This window comes from Microcaecilia unicolor, chromosome 8, assembly GCF_901765095.1.
Source record: "Microcaecilia unicolor chromosome 8, aMicUni1.1, whole genome shotgun sequence".
In the NCBI taxonomy this organism is placed as follows: domain Eukaryota; kingdom Metazoa; phylum Chordata; class Amphibia; order Gymnophiona; family Siphonopidae; genus Microcaecilia; species Microcaecilia unicolor.
In genome coordinates, this window is record NC_044038.1 from 1,451,340 (window position 1) to 1,471,202 (window position 19,863).

At 42.0% G+C, this 19,863-nt stretch overlaps 1 protein-coding gene across 2 annotated transcripts in view; it reads left to right on the top strand.

The window, feature by feature from the left end:
- The first annotated feature begins 388 nt into the window (after positions 1 to 388).
- Positions 389 to 19,863, top strand: part of PALB2 (partner and localizer of BRCA2) — a 33,409-nt gene continuing 13,934 nt past the window's right edge. For both annotated transcript variants that reach the window (XM_030212775.1, XM_030212776.1), the window contains exons 1-8: positions 389 to 1,153; positions 4,602 to 4,661; positions 5,312 to 5,411; positions 6,495 to 8,312; positions 11,121 to 12,004; positions 14,217 to 14,306; positions 15,902 to 16,069; positions 19,528 to 19,613. In XM_030212775.1, the coding sequence (XP_030068635.1) occupies positions 1,106 to 1,153; positions 4,602 to 4,661; positions 5,312 to 5,411; positions 6,495 to 8,312; positions 11,121 to 12,004; positions 14,217 to 14,306; positions 15,902 to 16,069; positions 19,528 to 19,613 (3,254 nt within the window). In that variant the 5' untranslated portion in view covers positions 389 to 1,105. The remainder of the gene's footprint in view (positions 1,154 to 4,601; positions 4,662 to 5,311; positions 5,412 to 6,494; positions 8,313 to 11,120; positions 12,005 to 14,216; positions 14,307 to 15,901; positions 16,070 to 19,527; positions 19,614 to 19,863) is intronic.

Genomic DNA, 19,863 nt, shown 5'->3' on the forward strand with positions numbered 1-19,863 from the left:
TGGCATGTGGGAACTTGCTCCTTTTTGTTTTGTGGAATGCAGTGGTATATTATAAAAATGCACTTGCTTTTTTTGTAATTACTACTATTTCACAGATATGTGTTGAATAATGAGGTAGGGGCTTCCTTTGTGCAGAAGTTCTGTCCAGAGGCACTCGAAATGTGCCAACATTGTCCAGTTCAGCTCACTATTAGTTGCCAACTTCATACCGAGTTAATAATCTTTTGCTATTGTTTTGGGTGAACTAAAGCTCCGCCTACTGGCTTCAGCCCGTATAATGGACTAGATCGGAACACGCCGTCTCCTGTTTTCTCCAACCTCCTTGCTTAGGTAACATCACGCTGACGTGCGCGTTCTCAAAAGAGGGCGGGACAACTTACGATGTGCGTCTCCGGCCGGAAGCGATTTGTTGTGCGCAAATTGTTATACGGGAAAAAGAAAAGAGACCGCGAGATTGAGCAGCTGAAGGAGGTTTATGAGCTATTGAGAGAGAAGTTAAGAGACTGAGCTCATGAGAAAGGGAAGATAGGTAGTAAAGAGACCCCCAGAGTTAGTGAGTGGGACATAGAGCCACTCTCTTAGCTAGTGAGGAAGGGGAGGAAGAGGTGGCTCTGAACGAGAGACCCTTAGGGGGAGAGATGAGACAGCATTGAGAAATGGACACTGAGCGAGACCTTCAGAGTTGGTGAGAGGCTGATGAGAAGGAGAAATAGACAATGAGATCTTGAGAGTTAGTGAGAGAGGGAAGGAAGAAGCAAAGTCTTAGAGAGACACACCCTTAGAGAGTGAGAGAGAGGCAGACCATGGATTATACAGTGGTTAGAGGTACAGTAGGATGAAGGCAAGTTTCAGCAGTACAACTGCATCTTCCATGTGATCTTAAAGACCACAACCAGGGATTCCTCAGATGGGTCTCATGGTGGGGGCCTTCTCAAATTAATTGTAGATAGGAATTTCTTTAAATGAATTTGAATTCTTTCATAAGAGAGGAAGAGGGCCTGAATGTGCTGGAGTGAAAGAGCTCTTCCTACTGAGGTTACGCTAGGAAATCTCAAGATTTGGGTTCCCTGATAACAGGCTGCTGAATTTGACGAGTAAAATAGCAATGGACGAGACACCTGGTAGATCACTAACCTGTGAGGAAAGACAAAAGGTAAAAAAAAACCCTTCCTTTTATTAGTGCCTGAAAACCACTCAGCAAAAATAATTTAATAGTGGGCAAGCAAATCCAGAGCATAAGCTATATCTACATCCACTTACTATACAGCATTAACCATTTATAAATTGTGTTCATTCTGTTTTCTATTCACTGCTAAAAATAAACTAAATCATTGCCCTATGTCCACTCTGCTTCCCCTTTCTAAACACTTTCCTTAATGTCCTCACCAATGCAGAACCTGTAGTTGTGCCCAATGACCAGCAAATGGAGGCAGAGAAAAAAAGTTCCGCATGCTTTACCCTTTAAGGGCACCATGCAGCCTTAGATGCTCAGTATTTCTCTGTCTCCAGCCAATGGTAATAGGTGGACCATGCAGCTCATGATCCAGTTTCAGAACTGGGTGTCAATTGAGCAGAGGGGTAACTCACATGAGGTTATAAGCGTAGCCCACAACCTTAAAAATTTGGAGGGAACCTCCAGCAGACCCCATTTAACATTGTCAGTGGGCCTTTTGATCTCAGCAACCTCTATTCAAGTGCTAAAGACGGGACCCAACTTACCACCTACCTTTTGGGGAAACAAAAGGTGACAGTGGTGCCTTGCAAACCCACAGCTATAAGCATAAGAACGGCCATCTTAGGCAGCCTTCTGAAGCAACTCCAATCTTTGAATCTTCACCAGAGCAGATTGGCTACCAGCCTTCATTGCTAATTCTTAAAGTAAGGTCCTGTCAGTGGAAAGGGGTAGTAGTTTAGACAGCTTTCTGCCTCAATTGTACCTGGGGCAACAGAGGGTTAAGTGACTTGCCCAGAGTAAGAAGGAGCTGCAGTGGGAATTGAACCCGGTTCCCCAGATTCTTAGGTCACTGAACAGGCATATTTTCAAAGCACTTTGGGAGGCTAAGTTCCATAGGTTTCTATGGAACTTTGGGAGACTAAGTGCTTTGAAAATGAGCCCATGAGCTAACCACTAGCCTACTCCATTCCAGTTTTTATTAAGAATTAGGTGAATTTTGCCCTCGCAGGTTCTACACTGGTTTGATAGGATTAAGGAATGAAAATGTGGTAAAAACAGCTTAGCTGGGCTTAAAAAACGGTTTGGATAGCTTCCTAAATGAAAAGTCCATAGACCATTATTAAAATGGACTTGGGGAAAATCCACTGCTTATTTCTGGGATAAGCAGCATAAAATGTTTGTACTTTTGTTTTTTGTGATCTTGCTAGGTATTTGTGACCTGGATTGGCCACTGTTGGAAACAGGATGCTGGGCTTGATGGGCCTTTGGTCTGTCCCAGTAAGGCAACACTTATGTACTTGGGATTCTGAATGGAATCTTGCTACTCTTTGGGGTTCTAAATGGAATGTTGCTACACTTTGAAATTCTGCATGGAATCTTGTTATTCTTCAGAATTCTAGAATCTTGCTACTCTTTGGGGTTCTACATGGAATGTTGCTACTGTTTGGGTTTCTGCCAGGTACTTGTGACCTGGATTGGCCACTGTTGGAAACAGGATGCTGGGCTTGATGGGCCTTTGGTCTGTCCCAGTAAGGCAACACTTATGTACTTGGGATTCTGAATGGAATCTTGCTACTCTTTGGGGTTCTAAATGGAATGTTGCTACTCTTTGAAATTCTGCATGGAATCTTGTTATTCTTTAGAATTCTAGAATCTTGCTACTCTTTGGGGTTTTACAAGGAATGTTGCTACACTTTGAAATTCTGCATGGAATCTTGTTATTCTTCAGAATTCTAGAATCTTGCTACTCTTTGGGGTTCTACATGGAATGTTGCTACTGTTTGGGTTTCTGCCAGGTACTTGTGACCTGGATTGACCACTGTTGGAAACAGGATGCTGTGCTTGATGGACCTTTGGTTTGTCCCAGTATGGCAACACTTATATTCTTGTGTTCTAAGACCCAATTTCTCCATGTTTCTTGTTTAAATTGCTTACATTTTGCCATTTTTCATTGTCTGTAGGCAGATGTTTCAAGTACAACTACATTATCAGCAACAGAATTTAAAGAGGTCTTTAATGTTAATTGTTATTGTGTTTTATAGATTAAGGACACTTGTAAATGAAGATTCATAAGTATAAAAGCTTTAACAAATGTTGCATTCCCCAGCTATAAAAACAAATGTCAGTCCCAGCCATGTCACTGCACCTTCTGCAATGCTGAGAAGGAACAGGAAGAGAATGACAAAGTAATAAGTCACTTTCATAGCTTTGCTTAACAGTGGCCAAGAGCCAGCATTGTTCTGTGGTGGCTGTGTTCATTCTGTTCCTTCTGGGTTGTAACAGGCCTTTTTGGGGGCTGTAGTGCTATTTCCATTTATTAGTTCTTATATCCCACATTTTCCAAATATAATTCTGTTCAGTGTGGCTCACAGTAAACATGATTTGATTTTACATAAATTTCCGGTTACAAAACTTACACTTCCTAAACCTGGGCAGTAAAGAGCCTTCGCCTACAACAATTATGTTTATATTCTCTCCCTATTCATTAAATCCAATCATTGTAGCAACAGTCCTCAGCTGGAGCCCTTCAATAATGGGTCATAAATTCAGCTTGTGGATATCACTACTACTACTACTACTTAACATTTCTAGAGCGCTACTAGGGTTACGCAGCGCTGTACAGTTTAACAAAGACGGACAGTCCCTGCTCAGTGGAGTTTACAATCTAAAACTCAACCACCTACCCAAACAAGCGTTGAAACCAACGTGGGTGGGGAAAATAAACAGGCTACTGAATCTTCACAGGCTCCAAAAACCCCCTTATATTTCAAAATATATAATGTCAAATGCTAACTTCACAGAACTGACTTGAAGTGGATCCCCAGAGTAAATCATATAAAATTTTAAACTTAGCTCATAAATCACGCAGGCAAAGTGAGAGAGATTGTTTGAGGTGATATAAGCCCAGTGTTCAAAGCACAAGCTACTCCTCCACTTCAGAGTATCCAGATACTGTCCAGTGTGTATGAGATTTACCTTGAAATGTGCATTGCTACCATCAGCTGATTTTAAACAAGCCACAGATACGTGGAGGGGCATTTTCGAACGGGGGCGAACATGGGATATCACTGTTGCTTAGTGTCTGGGACTTGGTTCTTCCAAGGGTGAACGTTGCCTGTGCAACATCCTCCGTTCCAGGGAAAGGAAGGTCAGCCATGAGAATCAAACCCAAGTCTCCATGTAGCTGTTGGTCTGGCACAATAAAAAGTTAAGTTTTGATGTTTTCTTTGGTTCATAAAAATCTTCCCTGGATAAATACTACTCAGGTAAGCAGTTTCTTTGACTTAGAAAAATAGGGAGCCAAACCTTTCTAAATGATTTCCAGACTGTAGGACCTGGGATTTTTTAATACTTTGCCTTCTTGTATATCTCGAGTTGCTCCGTAGCCTGCTATTCAGGTTCCCTTCCATTTCTTTTTTCCTTACAGTTGAAAGAGAAGCTGGCATTCTTAAAACAAGAATATAATAAAACATTTAACCGGCTACAAGTAAGTAAACTGCATTTACAATCTCTGAACTTCATGGTTTGTCTGATAATTCACACTGAAGTAGAATTGGTTGGCTGATAAACATTCCTGCAACCAAGCATTAAATTGTGAATACAATATAAATTTTGTTTTGGCACCTATTTTTTAGGTGTGATTATTCAATCTAGTCCAGTGTGCCAGGATGTATACTTCCAAAATGTTTCTGGTTTAAGACTGGATGAAAGAAGTCATCTAAAGGGTTACTTTTCAAAATTTTCACACATCTAAGTCATGGTTTTTACCTATACAAGATGACTGAAAATTGCTCCCTTGTGCTGTTAACTGTGAATACTTTTACCTGCTTCACAAAACGGAGGCAGGATTAGTTCAGGGGCAGGATAGTACATGGATGGTTTTAAGTTTAAAAACCCTGCACGTGTTTTCCATGGATGCGTTTATACCTGCTACATGCTATCCCCCCCCAACCAAGTATTGAAAGAGAAAAAACATGCAGGTTTCACTTTGAAAATGCGCTTAGTCTCATGGAAGTAAAAGCCCTAATTGTAATTTAAAATTTATTGCTATAAAAACTAATAAGTATCTTCTTTGTGCAGCAATGCAGATGTTAATGGATAATTGGGACCTTATTTTAATTTTCTCTTTTTAAACAGCATTCACAAAGGACTGAACGAGTAAAATCACATGTGAAGAAGAAAATTGCAGAGCAAAATTGTTGGCTTAATGAGGAGCACTCTGGCATGGGCATTTCAGGTATAGTGCAAGCAGTGTACTTATTAACTGATCACTGAAACTACAACATACATCTGAACATCTCATGCTGTGAAGATAACTTTTTCACTGCTCTGTGGTAGACACTTAGATGAGATCAACCAAATAAAAGATCTCCCCTTCTTTGTTTCTCCAGACCAGTCCAGACACTTGTGTTTACACTCTTCTACCAGTAGATGGAGACTAAGAATCAATTCTATGATCTTTCCCTATGTAGGATCCTATTCAGTCCATAGCCAGCCAGTATTTCTTAGTTTCCAGCAGATAGGTGGCATAGACTTATTCTGTTTTCTTGAAGAGTAAATACGCAGCACGTACACTGCTTATCCACTGAGACATATCACTGTCGGGAGCCCTATGAACTGAGTGATTTAAAGAATGCTATTGATGCTAATATGAGATCTCTTCAGGCTCTAGATGTCTCAACTGCTGTTGAGACGTGGAATGTATTATTGTTAACTTGATTGAATGAGAGCATCATTAAAGGAATGTCAGGTGTCTAGGTGTAATCAGGTCCCGTTGTACTCGAGAAGATTTAACGAATATGAAGAAAGATCTGCATCGATTGGAAAGAGAATGGAGGAAATATCCTTCAAGACCCGCATTAGAACAATATAATTTAAAGTTGCATCAATATAATTCATCAGTTTTGAATGTTTAAAAGAATTATTTTAATAAGATGTATACTTTGACGTACTATAGCAGGGCATGTTTATCCACTCCTACCCTGGCTAAGATAATATTCAAGCACCTTTCTGACCTCATTTACACCTTTCTTTAAATTAGTACCTTATTTTCTTATTCCTATTCCTCCATGTATCTGTTCCATCTTTGTTTATACCTTGTGCTGTCTATTAAAATGTGTTATTGTATACTGTGTTGACATTGTAATGTAGCATACTATGCCATATGTTGTATTGCTATTTGAATATTTTTACTGCTGTAATTGTCTGTTTCTTATGTTTGACTTATTCTTGCTGTACACCACCTTGAGTGAATTCCTTCACAAAGGTGGTAAATAAATCCAAATAAATGTATGCATTACTTTTATTACTGTTTCCACAGATCTGAGAGAGGCTCTAGTCTCCGATGTTGGCAGTCTGGACATCACACATGTATCAAAAATGAACCTCAATACAGAAAAAAGAATGACTGTGTCCTTTAACTTACAACCTGAATTCTTCAACATTGGTAGCAAGCAGCATGAAAGCTCTTTGCCAGAAGATAAATATGTTGATCAGAAAACACCTACAACTTCCACAGGAGGTGGGTGTGCACAAAAAAAGAACCAAGAAAAAAGTCAAAGAAGCCGAGAAAAATTGAAAAGGAACATATTGGAACTGAAGGAGAGAAAATCCCCTTGCGGATGTTCTTCTTCTGCCGCTTTTCTGCCAAGTGATCCGCTCTGTAGGACAAAGGGGTTGGAAGGCAGAAAGCTGGATAGGGAAGAGCAAAGTTCACCAGTATTTAAGAGAGATGGCAATAGTCTAAGCCTAAAGACTAGAAGGTCAAAGTCCTTCAACTCATTGCTCACGGCCAGCCATTTCATGCCTGAAGATTCAGATTCTAAGGAATGTTTAAGCAAAGCTGTCAAAGAATATAGCCCTATAAGAGTAACTGGACTTCCTTCCTGCCTATCGTATAAAGGTGATAGCACGTCTTTGTCTCAGTCCAAGTCACCTACGGACAATTCTAGGCTCCCAGAATTGGCACCATCGCTTCTTGTAGGCGTTGCTCCGGTCACTCCCATAAATGCTGAGAAAACAGCAGATGTGATCGTCTGCAAAACTAATGAAACAAATGGTTCCTCCCCTGATTTAGCTGTGTCCAATAGATCTCTGAGAGCCCAATCTGTCGTCGTTCCTTGTGCTACAGAAGACAAATCTAGTACTGGTGAGCGTTCTTGTTCTAATGGTGAACTGTTGCATAACAGTTCATGGCAGAACTATGATGAGACTCAAGTAAAGTCTGCTGCACTGGCAAGTGTGTCCTCTACTGCAGTAGAAAGCCCTCTGAGCTCTTGCACAGTGGTGGAAGGTCTTCTGTTCCCAGTGGAATACTATGTGAGAACAACTCGACGCATGTCCAACTGTCAGAGGAAAGTAGACCTGGAAGCTGTAATATACAGTCATTTGGGCACAAGCAGGAAAGGATCCAGAAGAAAACTCAAACAGATGGCCAAGTCAAATAAAGGAAGCCCAGAAGCGGCAGAAAGAGAGGCAGAGGTGCAGCAGGATAACAACAACTTGGGTCTTCCTTGTAGCTTAAATCAAGTTGATTCAAGTAGTAGAGCAGATGATTCCATCCTTACTGCCAGTAGGAACAGCATTACTGATATGTGCTCAGCATCCAGCACATTGACCTGTCACAGGATGAAAGCAACCAGGAAAGGAAGAGGAAAAAGAAAATCATTGTGCAAATTGAAGACACATTTGCCACAAACATTCACCTCTATAAACTTAAATACAAGCCCAAGCTGCTTGAGTAATGAGTCTGAAAATGGAAAAGAAAACTATGAAGCAGAATCTAACATGACACTGATAAACCAAGAGAGGCCGTTGGCTTTTGTGACTGATGGAGCAAAGCAAGTAGGAAGAGCTGAAGATTTCATGCCTTGTGGAAATCAAGCAATGGGTGAAACTTTGCAGCAGGAGGAGAACACATGTAATCTATTTAGTCAAGATAATTTCTTAAATCTGCTGAAAGAAACCATAACCAATGATATGGAAGAGTTAAGAGAGCACAAGGCTCCTGAGCCAACAGTCAACTCTGAAAGGGTTCAGACTCAACAATTTACAGCACAGCAATTAATAACTAAAGAATTTTTCTCTCAGGATATCTCTAATTCCTGTCTACACAGCAGGAGAGAAAGGCTCCTTCAAGGTAAGTGGAAGATCTGATGCTCTGTCACCCCCATCTGATGATAGCGATGCTGAAACTTTGAGTAGAATCTCTGTTGCCCTACCAGGGCAGAAAGCAGAGGCGGTCAAGCATTTGTCTAACTATTAAAATGTAATAGAATAGAATTTTGCCTTCCTGTTGACCTTTGTTCTATTGAAGGTGCAAAATGTAAGGGTTTTTCCTCGACAAGGTTCATGGTAAAGCACAGTGCAAGCTTGTCTCAATGGTGCTGTAGGTATAAAATTAAGGCAGAAGTATTTTGTCCATCCTGCTGCCATCCTCGCCTCCCCATCGAGCAATAATGGCTCCACGTTTGTATCATGTGCTGCATAACATGAGGTGCAGATGTTTTATGCAAATATGACGATAATACAAAAAGATCATTCCTACCTAGTTTACAGTTAGTATCGGGGAGTGGTTTAATGTGTGCGCTCTGCAGGGTCAGAAACAGCAGGGATTGTAGAATCTCACGTATATTTAAAAAGGGGGCATCGACCTGCTGGCGGGGCTGTGGGGCCAGGGGCACCTTTTGGCATATGTGGTGGGACTGTCCGATCATAAAGACGTTTTGGACAAATTTAATGGCTCAAATACACACTAATCTGGGGATAGCGGACACATTGAAACCAGAGCTCTACTTAACATACCAGTGACAGGCATACATAGCTCACATCAGTGCCTCCTGTCTCATGTTGTTACAGCAGCACGTACCTTAATTGTGAGATTTTAGAAACAAACGGCGGACCAAGTATTTGCAAAAGTGGATTATTGCTGCTTAATGGACAAAATGACAGCACTAAAAAGAGGACGGGTGGTGAAATTCTTTAAAAATTGGACAAAATACATGGAATGGAGAGGGATTTCAGTTTAAAGCATCGTTGGGACCCCTCAGTGGGGAATGGCTAGACAGACTTGAGTTACCCTGGCTGGTGGGGGGGGGGGGGAGCGGGGGGTTGGAGGGGGGTATTGTGGCTTTTGCAGGATATAGTCAGATTTTGGTTGTATATTATGATAATGGATAATGTATTGGATTTGTGGAAAATAATAAACATACATTGGGAAAAAAAACCCAGTAGGGATTGTAAACTCGTAGGGGCAGAAGAGGTGGTGGCCATGGAGATTGTGCATCTAGAAAGCTGGAGCAAAAGTGATAGTGTGGCTCAAAGATCTACAAGTCTAGCCACGCTATGAAGTCTGTATCAGGAAGAGCAGTATGAGCCTGTTGCAGGAGACACAGTAGGTATGAGACCAGCAGCAGACCATAGAGCCAGAATCAGCAGTGCAGCAGCAATAGGGGAGGGGAGAGGTAAAGAGATGGGCAGAATGACATGACTGAGAAAGAAAGAGAGGCAGTGGTGATAGTGGGGGGGGGGGGGGGGGGGGGAGGCGGGGAACTGGTTAGGAGACAGAAAAATGTGGTGAGGACTAGCTGAGGGAGGAGACTGTTGATGGGGACCGGCTCAGGGAAGACTAACCTTAGTAATAGAACATATGGTTGTAACAGTTGGAGGAAAACAGGAAAGTCATGGACTGAAATCCCTGCAAAGAATCTAGAGGTGAACATCCAGGTTTTCATTGTATTTTCTTTTGGTTTTTTTAACTGAAAATATTTCTATTGACATTACAAAGCAGATTCTGAACAACAATTCATTGTTCTGCTCCCAAATACTACTACTACTTAACATTTCTAAAGTGCTACTAGGGTTACGCAGCGCTGTACAATTTAACATAGAGGGACGTTCCCTGCTCAAGGAGCTTACAATCTAAGAGACAAGTGAACGGACAGTCCGATAGGGGCGGTCAAATTGGGGCAGTCTGGATTTAGTGAACGGTAAGAGTTAGGTGCCGAATGCAGCATTTAAGAGGTGGGTTTTAAGCAAAGACTTGAAGATGGGCAGGGAGGGGGCTTGGCGTACGGGCGCAGGAAGGTTGTTCCAAGCATAGGGCGAGGCAGAATGAGCAGAGCCTGGAGTTGGCGGTGTTGGAGAAGAGTACAGAGAGGAGGGATTTGTCCTGTGAACGGAGGTTACGGGCGGGAACATAGGGGGAGATGAGGGAGGAGAGGTAGTGAGGGGCAGCAGACTGAGTGCATTTGTAGGTAAGAAGGAGAAGCTTGAATTGAATGCGGTATCTGATTGGAAGCCAGTGAAGTGACCTGAGGAGAGGGGTGATATGAGTAAATTGGTTTTGGCGGAATATGAGACGTGCCGCAGAGTTCTGAACAGATTGAAGGGGGGATAGATGGCTAAGTGGGAGGCCAGTGAGGAGTAAGTTGCAGTAGTCAAGGCGAGAGGTAATGAGAGCATGGACGAGAGTTCGGGTGGTGTGTTCAGAGAGGAAAGGGCGAATTTTGCTGATGTTAAAGAGGAAGAAGAGGCAGGTCTTGGCAGTCTGCTGGATATGCGCAGAGAAGGAGAGGGAGGAGTCAAAGATGACTCCGAGGTTGCGGGCAGATGAGACGGGGAGGATGAGGGTGTTTCCGTATTTACTTTACAAAGTGAATAAGAACCCCTCCTTGTCCCATATACCCAACATCATCAAGCCAAAAACCCTATAAGAGGTCTTGTGTTTTATAACCTCCCCTCCCCGAAAGTTAAGTATCAAATTTCCATGCTCATTTCTAGAGATATTTTTTGTTCCATAAATTTTGCTTCCTGTCTTGCACCTGAAGTCACACAATTTACTTTATTCAGTTCTTGATATACCGTTTTTCAATCAAATGATCAACATGGTAGTTTATCGTAGATAATAGGTAATATTTTTTACTTATTATTTTGTTGTTATTTTTAGATAAGACAGATGGCCTTGCACAAAAAACCTGTACCTCTTCCGATAACAGTGGACCCAATGCTGGTATTCACAGTGGCTCAAATTTTCCTTTCCATTTACACAATGAAATGCTTAGTTCAAAAAGCCTGATACACAGCTTGGACATCACAGATTTCCATTTGCCAGATGATGAATTTGGTTTCCTGAAACTTGAGAAACTGAATTCCCCACTGCTGTCGGATGTAGAGCCCCATGTTGCTGCACCGTTCAAAGACGAGCATCAGACTGCTGGACATGACGTCACTGCTCCTGTTCCTGCTAGAAAAAAGCTACTTAATGCTAAAAGTAAAAAGCATGAAGATGGTGTTCTAGCTGCTCCTTGCAATTCATTGTCTCAGGCATCTCACATAGAAAGCCATGGTCCTCTGGATCATTCTCTAGCTAAGAAGGAGTTTTCCCCCAGTGCCCTTCTGTCAACCCCCGCCTGCACCATCTCATTGTATGATGCTGGCAGTCAGCCTCCTGTAGACACACATACAGCTGCTTTTCCCATCCTGGGCTTAACTCCAGCAGGTCCTCTGCAGGATCCCAACAACGTTTCACAGGTTGCATTCTGCAGACAAGAGCTTCAGACTTCGCCCAGTTCCTGCATAAAACTTAACACAGGCACCAGCCAAAGTAGGGATCCTGGAAGCACTTTACTGGCTGTTACATCAGACATAAAGAGCTGTGTGTCTGACGTGATGAATACAGAGAATGCTACCTGTGTGCCTCAAGCCAGGAGAACATGTGAAACTAAGGTATGTTCGCAAGCAAGTGAGTCACAAGCAGGCCAAGACTTGGTGGGCCAGAATGAGCCACAATGTGATGGTTCCAAGGAGTTCTACAGCAGAAACACCAAAGAGGTAAGTTGTCTTCTGCTCGTTTACTTGTCATGTAGTCCCTGGTGGAAGTGCTCGCAATTGCAGGTCATAACACTAAAGAGAGATCCAAACCGATTCCCAGTATATAATTTAAACAATATTTATTTTGTATGTATTATTAATTATATAATGCAGTTAAGAGGGATTTGAAAATTCCTCCAAGATTTACCTGGGAAAAAATGTTACTTGTGATATACTTCTTTTCTTCCTCAGCTCCTAAACCTCCCCCTCCAAGAAAGTCCTGTATGCATCCTTCCACTCTTGCCTGTTTGCCCCTCATTCATCTCCATTCTACTTCCTGTCCTCCCTAGGTGCATTCCTTTCTTCCTTCTCACAAACGTTGTTAAAACTACTCTATGCATTCTCCCAAGAATACAAGGGTTTTAATCCATGCTAAAATAGTTTCCTTAGCATCCCAGCCTCAACAGTCTGGACAACTGGGATTGTGTTCCCTTTCCTACCAGCAGATGAAGATAGAGAGCTGAAACTTTGTGACCTCACCGGGATATAGGCTGGTGCTCTCATGGAACTTTCTGGTTTTTCTGTACCTCCAGCAGATGGTAAGGGTGTTTAGGCTGGTGCTGGTCCCAGGCCTAGCTCCCCTGTACACAGGTGTTTTGACCTAGCACTGTGGTCAAGTTCCTGCCCCTGGTCCATCATCTGAACCTCTGAACTGCTGACTAAGACCGCTTTGCTATATCTGGTCAAGTCTAACAGACTGAAACAACTAATGCTAGTATCACCATTTCAAAAGACAATTCGGAACCAGAAGATTTTCAGTTCTCTATTCCCCATACTTGGAGTCAAATATGGAACTCTCTACCTATTGCCATCATAAGAGAAAACAGCTACCTCAACTTCAGGAAGAGACTAAAAACCTTTCTCTTCCCAAAGACTGCTTCATAATAACCCATCATGACCTACTTCCTAGTATCATCCATTATCCTTTCCTTTAATGTTTTTAGTCTCATTCATTAATCCAGTGGTCACTAATGTTTCTCATACCTCACACTAACACTATCTGCTTTTGTCTCACCTAGAATGTAAACCGCACTGAACCCTGGAAAGGGGATATTAGCGGTATACAAGAATTGAATTGAATTTGGGCCAGTTGAGCTCAAACTTAAGGCTCCACCATAGCCCCCAACTAGCAACAGGTTTCCTACTGGTGATGTTCAGACTCTGTTCCCATGGGGTCCTTGCATTGCAGAAGGGTATTTTTTAATAAGTACATAAGTATTGCGATACTGGGACAGACCAAAGGTCCATCAAGCCCAGCATCCTGTTTCCAACAGTGGCCAATCCAGGTCACAAGTACCTGGCAGAAACCCAAACAGTAGCAACATTCCATGTAGAACCCCAAAGATTAGGAAGATTCTAGAATTCTAAAGAGTAACAAGATTCCATGCAGAATTTCAAAGCGTAGCAACATTCCATTTAGAACCCCAAAGAGTAGCAAGATTCCATTCTGAATCCCAAGTACATCCATCAAGCCCAGCATCCTGTTTCCAACAGTGGCCAATCCAGGTCACAAATACCTGACAAGATCCCCAAAAAGTACAAAACATTTTATGCTGCTTATCCCAGAAATAGTGGATTTTCCCCAAGTCCAAGAAGGAGCTGTTCCAGAGGCGATCCTAGGTCGGCTGCCACCCGGGGCGGATCGCCGCTGCGCACCCCCCCCCCCCGGGTGCAGCAGCGTCCGTCCCCCCAGGGTGCAGCACAACACCCCCCCCCCCGGCGCATCAAGCCGCCCCTCCCCCCCCCCCCCCCCCCCCCCCCCGGGTGCATTCTTGGCTATTAATTTCCTTTCCTTTAGTTCAGCCACACAAGTTTGGGACCTGCCCTGAAAGATGCTTTTTTCTCAGCATGTACATAAGTTTCAGTTAGAGATGAATTGTTTAATTTCATTAGGCTGAAGTGGCTCACAGGACCACATGCTGCTTTGGCAGTGGCATACTAGAAAGTTTTTCAAGAGATCACCAGCTTATATCTCGGTGATGTCTCTATCTCCATCCTGCTGGTAGGAAAAGGAACACAATCCCACCTGCCCGGACTGGTGTGATTGGACTAAAGGAAAGGAAATTAACAGGTATGACTAAATGTTACCATTTGCAAACAGAATGCTTCTCTTTAGTATCCCAGAGTGTAATGAATGGACTAGCCGCGTGTTCAACTTAATTTTTCTTCCCAGATCAAAGGGAGGGTGGAATCTGTATCCAGTTTATGTGACACCCTTGAGGAAGGGAAGAAAGGGAGTCTCCAGCTGATATCCATGTTACAGGTGTGTCTGAGTGGACCCATAAACTCTGAAATCCTTCCCTGGTTCAGTGCTTCCCTTGAAGTAAGGCCTTGAAATCTTGGATACTGCAAATAACTTGCTGGATCACCATTGATTGAATATATGTATATATATATTTTGTTGTTGTTGTTGTTGTTATATGTTATATCTATTGGTTTTGAAAACTCGCTGTGCATAGGATAGGAGATTTAAAATGTTCAATCCAGTGATTTTGAGTTCCATGATGGCATAGGCCTTCCTCCTTCCTAATAGCACTACTAATTCTATGAATCCAATAGCATGAACCCTACCTATGAATAGGCAGCACCACAGATATTACACTGGGCCCTAAAACACCAGTACACCTAACTACAGGTAAAACAGAACAAGTGGGATGGCTGCAAAATTCTACACAGAAACTACGGGCAAACAGAATACCACACCTCAGTGACAAAACACAGATCCTCATCAACTACAGAACAAGGAATCACAAACTAGAAATATGAAGACAAAAATTGAACTGGGAACCTCAAGAAGCCAAGGTACAGTGTCAGGTTGTGTAGCTGCATCTCTTGCCCACCTTGCTGGGCTCTGCCCCTTGGAGTTGCTCTCCTGTTTGCGCTGGCCCTGAGACACAACTCCTGGCTCTCCGCAACACATCAGTTGAGAACCTCTGAGTTAGAGGTTGATTTATTATTTTTGTATTTATTTATTACATTTATAACTTATTAACTAGGCAGTGAGCAATAAAACACACAAAATACATATAACTAAATATAAAAAAAACAACATATTACAATCCATACATCAAGTACAAACCTAAGTAAACAGGTGCATTTTTACCCTTTCATTTCAAATTCTGATATGAGCAACAGCATGATAAACAGTCCCTAGCAGGTTATTCCATAAAAGACTAAATAAACAGATGTTTTCATCCTTTTCTTAAATTCTGAAATGGTTGATAGCATCCAAATATGGAAGTTGTAAATTTTTCCCATCTAAATTCACAGACCCATGGAACTTTATCTATGGACCCCAGACTATGAAACCCTGACTTTAGGATGGCGGAGGTGTGGTTAGCAGCCTAATAGTGACAGTATGTATGTACATATTTTATAAAATACGCACATAACATCACAACTATGCCTCTGGGAACACCTGTGCACAAATCACCTAAAAGTAAGCACAGTCTTAAACTGGCCAGTTTTCAGCTGGCAGCAGTCAGCGTTTTTATGTACGTTACTGGCTGTATTCCCGAATATTCAATACCAGGCCATGTCCGGGCATCGGTACTGAATATCCGGTTGTATGTTGGCCACTAAACCTTTTATGCGGTTAAGTGCAATATTCAGCTCTTAACTGCATAAGATGGGACCACTTTTTATGTGGCCCAAATTATGGAATTAAGGGCTGAATATTGTCACTTAACTGCAAAAGTGCCAACTCCAACCCTGGAACGCCCACATTAGTCAGTTTTAGCTCAGGTGCTAACCACGGATATTCATCCATTTAAATTTCTTTGAATATAGAAAATGCTTTATGAAGATTACCCCTAAGTTACCTATGTTCAAGTGTTTATGTTTGATTTCTCTCTACAGACTACATCGGACTCTTGTGCTGTGGATGTGAACAGCGTATGGTGGAAAAGCACTGACAGCAGTGTCAGAGAGCTGCATATTGTGACAGCTTGTGAGTCCTCCATCTCTGTCTGGAAACCTGAGGAACCAGCTCGCTGGAAGCTCATTCATACATGGAGCTCTTCTAAGGTACTCAGGTTGTGTAAATCAGTGTAAACCAACCTAGTGCTGTTGTGATTTATATGTTTTTGTTGTAGCAGGCCTTGAGCACAAACATGAGAACTTATGGCTAGTTTCCTTATCCTGCTAGACCAGTTCAGATGAATAGGTTTATGCTACTTTGCCAGCAGATGGAGACAGAGAACACAACTTTCCAATGACATCACTACTGCCAATAAGGTATTGTTCATACAAGAAACACTCCAGTATTCTCTGGTTCCAACAAATTTTATTTATTTATTTATTTGTGACACATCCCACATTATCGCAAACAAGTTTGAGTTCAGTATGACTTACAATAAACAGTATAGGATACATAACAAAGAATAATATCTGTAATGGTCTGCAAGTTAGGGCAATGGCCTCTGGGTTCATGGAAGATGAAACACAAAATCACCTGCTAATCCTAGCAGAACACTCACATGGAACCTAAACTTGTCCTGATAAAAATGGCAAAGGGGCCTACATTATAGACTATGAGTTCCAAAGACCATCAAGTTTCATATTAAATATGATTTTACATAAACAATTATGCTCAACCATGTCTAGTTAATAAGATGCAATGTAAACAGATCCACTGTAAATTATTACTAATTAATGTTAGCCAAACTTTTTATAACATACTGTTAAATGTAAACCACTTAGAATGTGTCTGTAAAGTGGGTTATAAATACCAAATTAAACTAAATTAAATTACAGTGTGATCAAATTTGTCATCACTTGAAGGAAGGTACTAAAGAAAAAAAAACTATAGCTGTAGCACTTAATTTTAAAAAGGAGACTGGTAAAAATAAGAACATAAGAATAGCCACACTGGGTCAGACCATTGGTCCATCTAGTCCAGTGTCCTGCTTCCAACAATGGCCAATCAAGGTCACAAGTACCTGGCAGAAACCCAGTTAGTAGCATCATTCCATCCTGGGGCAAGCAATGGCTTCCCTATGTCTGTCTTAATAGCAGACTATGGAGTTTTCCTCCAGGAACTTGTCCAAACGACGTTCGGCGACTGACAAAGCCAAGGTCTTCGCCATGGCCTGGATCAAATCATAGTGTATCCACTAAGAAGGTGGTCCCCTTCTCCAAATTACTAGATAGAGAGAATACTGGAGGAGAGGCTACTGCACACGGTACTATAGGGCAGAGCTCTGGCATTCTCTCTATATCCTTCTGGTAAACAGACATAAGTACATAAGTATTGCCATACTGGGATAGACAGAAGGTCCATCTAGCCCAGCATTCTGTTTCCAACAGTGGCCAATCTAGGTCACGAGTACCTGGCAAGATCCCCAAAAAGTACAATACATTTTATGCTGATCATCTTAGAAATAAACAGTGGGCTTTCCTCAAGTCCATTTTAATAATGGTCTATGGACTTTTCCTTTAGGAAGCCATCCAAACCTTCTTTAAACCCCGCTAACATAACTGCTTTTACTACATTCTCTGGCAATAAATTCCAGAGTTTAATTAGACATTGAGTGAATAAATATTTTCTCTGATTCATTTGAAATGTACTACTTTGTGGCTTCATTGCATGCCCCCTAGTTCTAGTATTTTTGGAAAGAGTAAACAAGCGATTCACGTCTACCCATTCTGCTACACTCATTGTTTTATAGACCTCTTTCATATCTCCCCTCAGCCGTCTTTTCTCCAAGCTGAAGAGCCCCAGCCGCTTTAGCCTTTCCTCATAGGGAAGTCGTCCCATCCCCTTTATCATTTTCATCACCCTTCTCTGCACCTTTTCTAATTCCACTATATCTTTTTTGAGATGCGGTGACCAGAATTGAACACAGTGTTCAAGGTACAGTCGCACCACGGAGGGATACAAAGGCATTATAATGTCCTCATTTCTGTTTTCCATTCCTTTCTTAATACCTACTATTTTATTTGCTTTCTTAGCCGCCGCTGCACACTGAGGGTTTCAATGTATCATCGATAACGCCTAGATCCCTTTCCTGGTCGGTGACTCCTAATGTGGAACCTTGCATTACGAAGCTATAATTCAGGTTCCTGTTTCCCACTTGCATCACTTTGCACTTGCTCACATTATACGTAATTTTCAATCCTCTTGCAGTTTTAACAACTTTGAATAACTTTGTGTCATCAGCAAATTTAATTGCCTCACTAGTTACTCCCATCTCTACATCATTTATAAATATGTTAAAATGCAGCAGTCCCAGCACAGACCTCTGGGGAACCCCACTATCTACCCTTCTCCATTGAGTATACGACCATTTAACCCTACTCTCTGTTTTCTATCTTTTTACCATCTTTTAATGTTTTACCAATAAGAAGCTGTGTGGCTGTTTCACGAAATGCCTAGCCACCCGCCTTGGGCTACTCCGCGGCCACTTAGAGGGTCTATCCCTAGCACAGCTCAGGTCCGCCTGCACCTGCCACTTGTGCTCTACACTAGCACCTTCCCCCCAGCAACTGGGTCACAACCGCCTCTGGGCGAGTCTCCCGCTTTCAAGTTATTCCCCAGTGATTTCTAGGTTACCTGGGGCCACACTCCCAGTGGTCCCACAGTTTCTAGAAATCACCCACAGTTCCAACACACAAACCACCAGGATTCTTAGTCATACCAGACAAGCAGAGGCAATAAACTAAAAATTTCTGTCTTGAAAAATTAAAGCAATGAACAGAAAAGGTGCAATCAGCAAACAGTAACAGATAACTGAAATATGGATCAATCATAACACTTTCTAAACATTTGTTTACTGACTAAATAGTACCTGGGGAGTTCAGGACATATAGCTGCTCACAGATTATCAAATATAACTGTTCACAGGGCCTCAGCAAAGAGATCTTTGTTTCTCTTCTCCTTGGCTAAGACTGGAGAAAAAGCCAGTACACCCTAATTGAATTTGAGCTGGGCCAATCAGAGCCCAGAACAGCATTTTTTAAAAGTTGCTGGCCACATCACTGCAGGTTAACTTCTTCTCTGTGTTAAACTAAAGAAGGAACAGTCATTTCTCCATAACAGCTTTAAACGTAAACATACACCACCTGCTGGCCAAACTAGAGACATACACTTCATGAAATATTCTTGTAATTCATATGCTGGAGAATTCACCATTTTGCCACAGGTGGTCAGTTCTCTTGGGTGAAGCTATACCGTCTCCTGTTGAGGAAGACAGGACAGGCACGAGTTCAGAAATGGCAGGGCAAGGGGAGGGTCACAGCTGCATATGTTATATAATTTCCCTACTAGCAGGAAGTAGCCACATACATCTTTATCTCTGTCTGTCTAGGTTGTCTAATTGTCAGGACTTTTGTAAGAAGTTAATTGCCTGGTTGACATCGCCAAGAAGTTTGTGGGGGCAGCCTTAGAAAAGCCCTTGCAATCCTGTCATATGTCCTTACCTGTGTATGTAGTTGAAATGGTTGTAAGATGTCCATTAATAAGCTCCCCTGGTTTGTTTTTGTAGATGCCAGTAATCCAGGTTGTCCCTTTTCCTGACACGTACTGTTGCGTCTGCATAGCTTTGGGAAGTCTGGCAATTGAGGAGCTTTGGTAAGTGATTGTAATTCCTTTCATACAGTAATAATGTGCAAGGACAGAAAATATACTTCAGTCTTAGATTTAGATTTTATTTTTTAAACCTTGTATAATCTTCTATAGTTTATAGAAAACCTATAAGCCTTATTAATGTTACATGCTAGCAGGTGAGAATGCTGGAGTCCTTCTTCCTCAGCCTGGTTTGCTAGCTGTGGTAGAAGTAGTCACAAGCCCCAAGAAACTGTTTCTTTGTTGGCCTGTAACA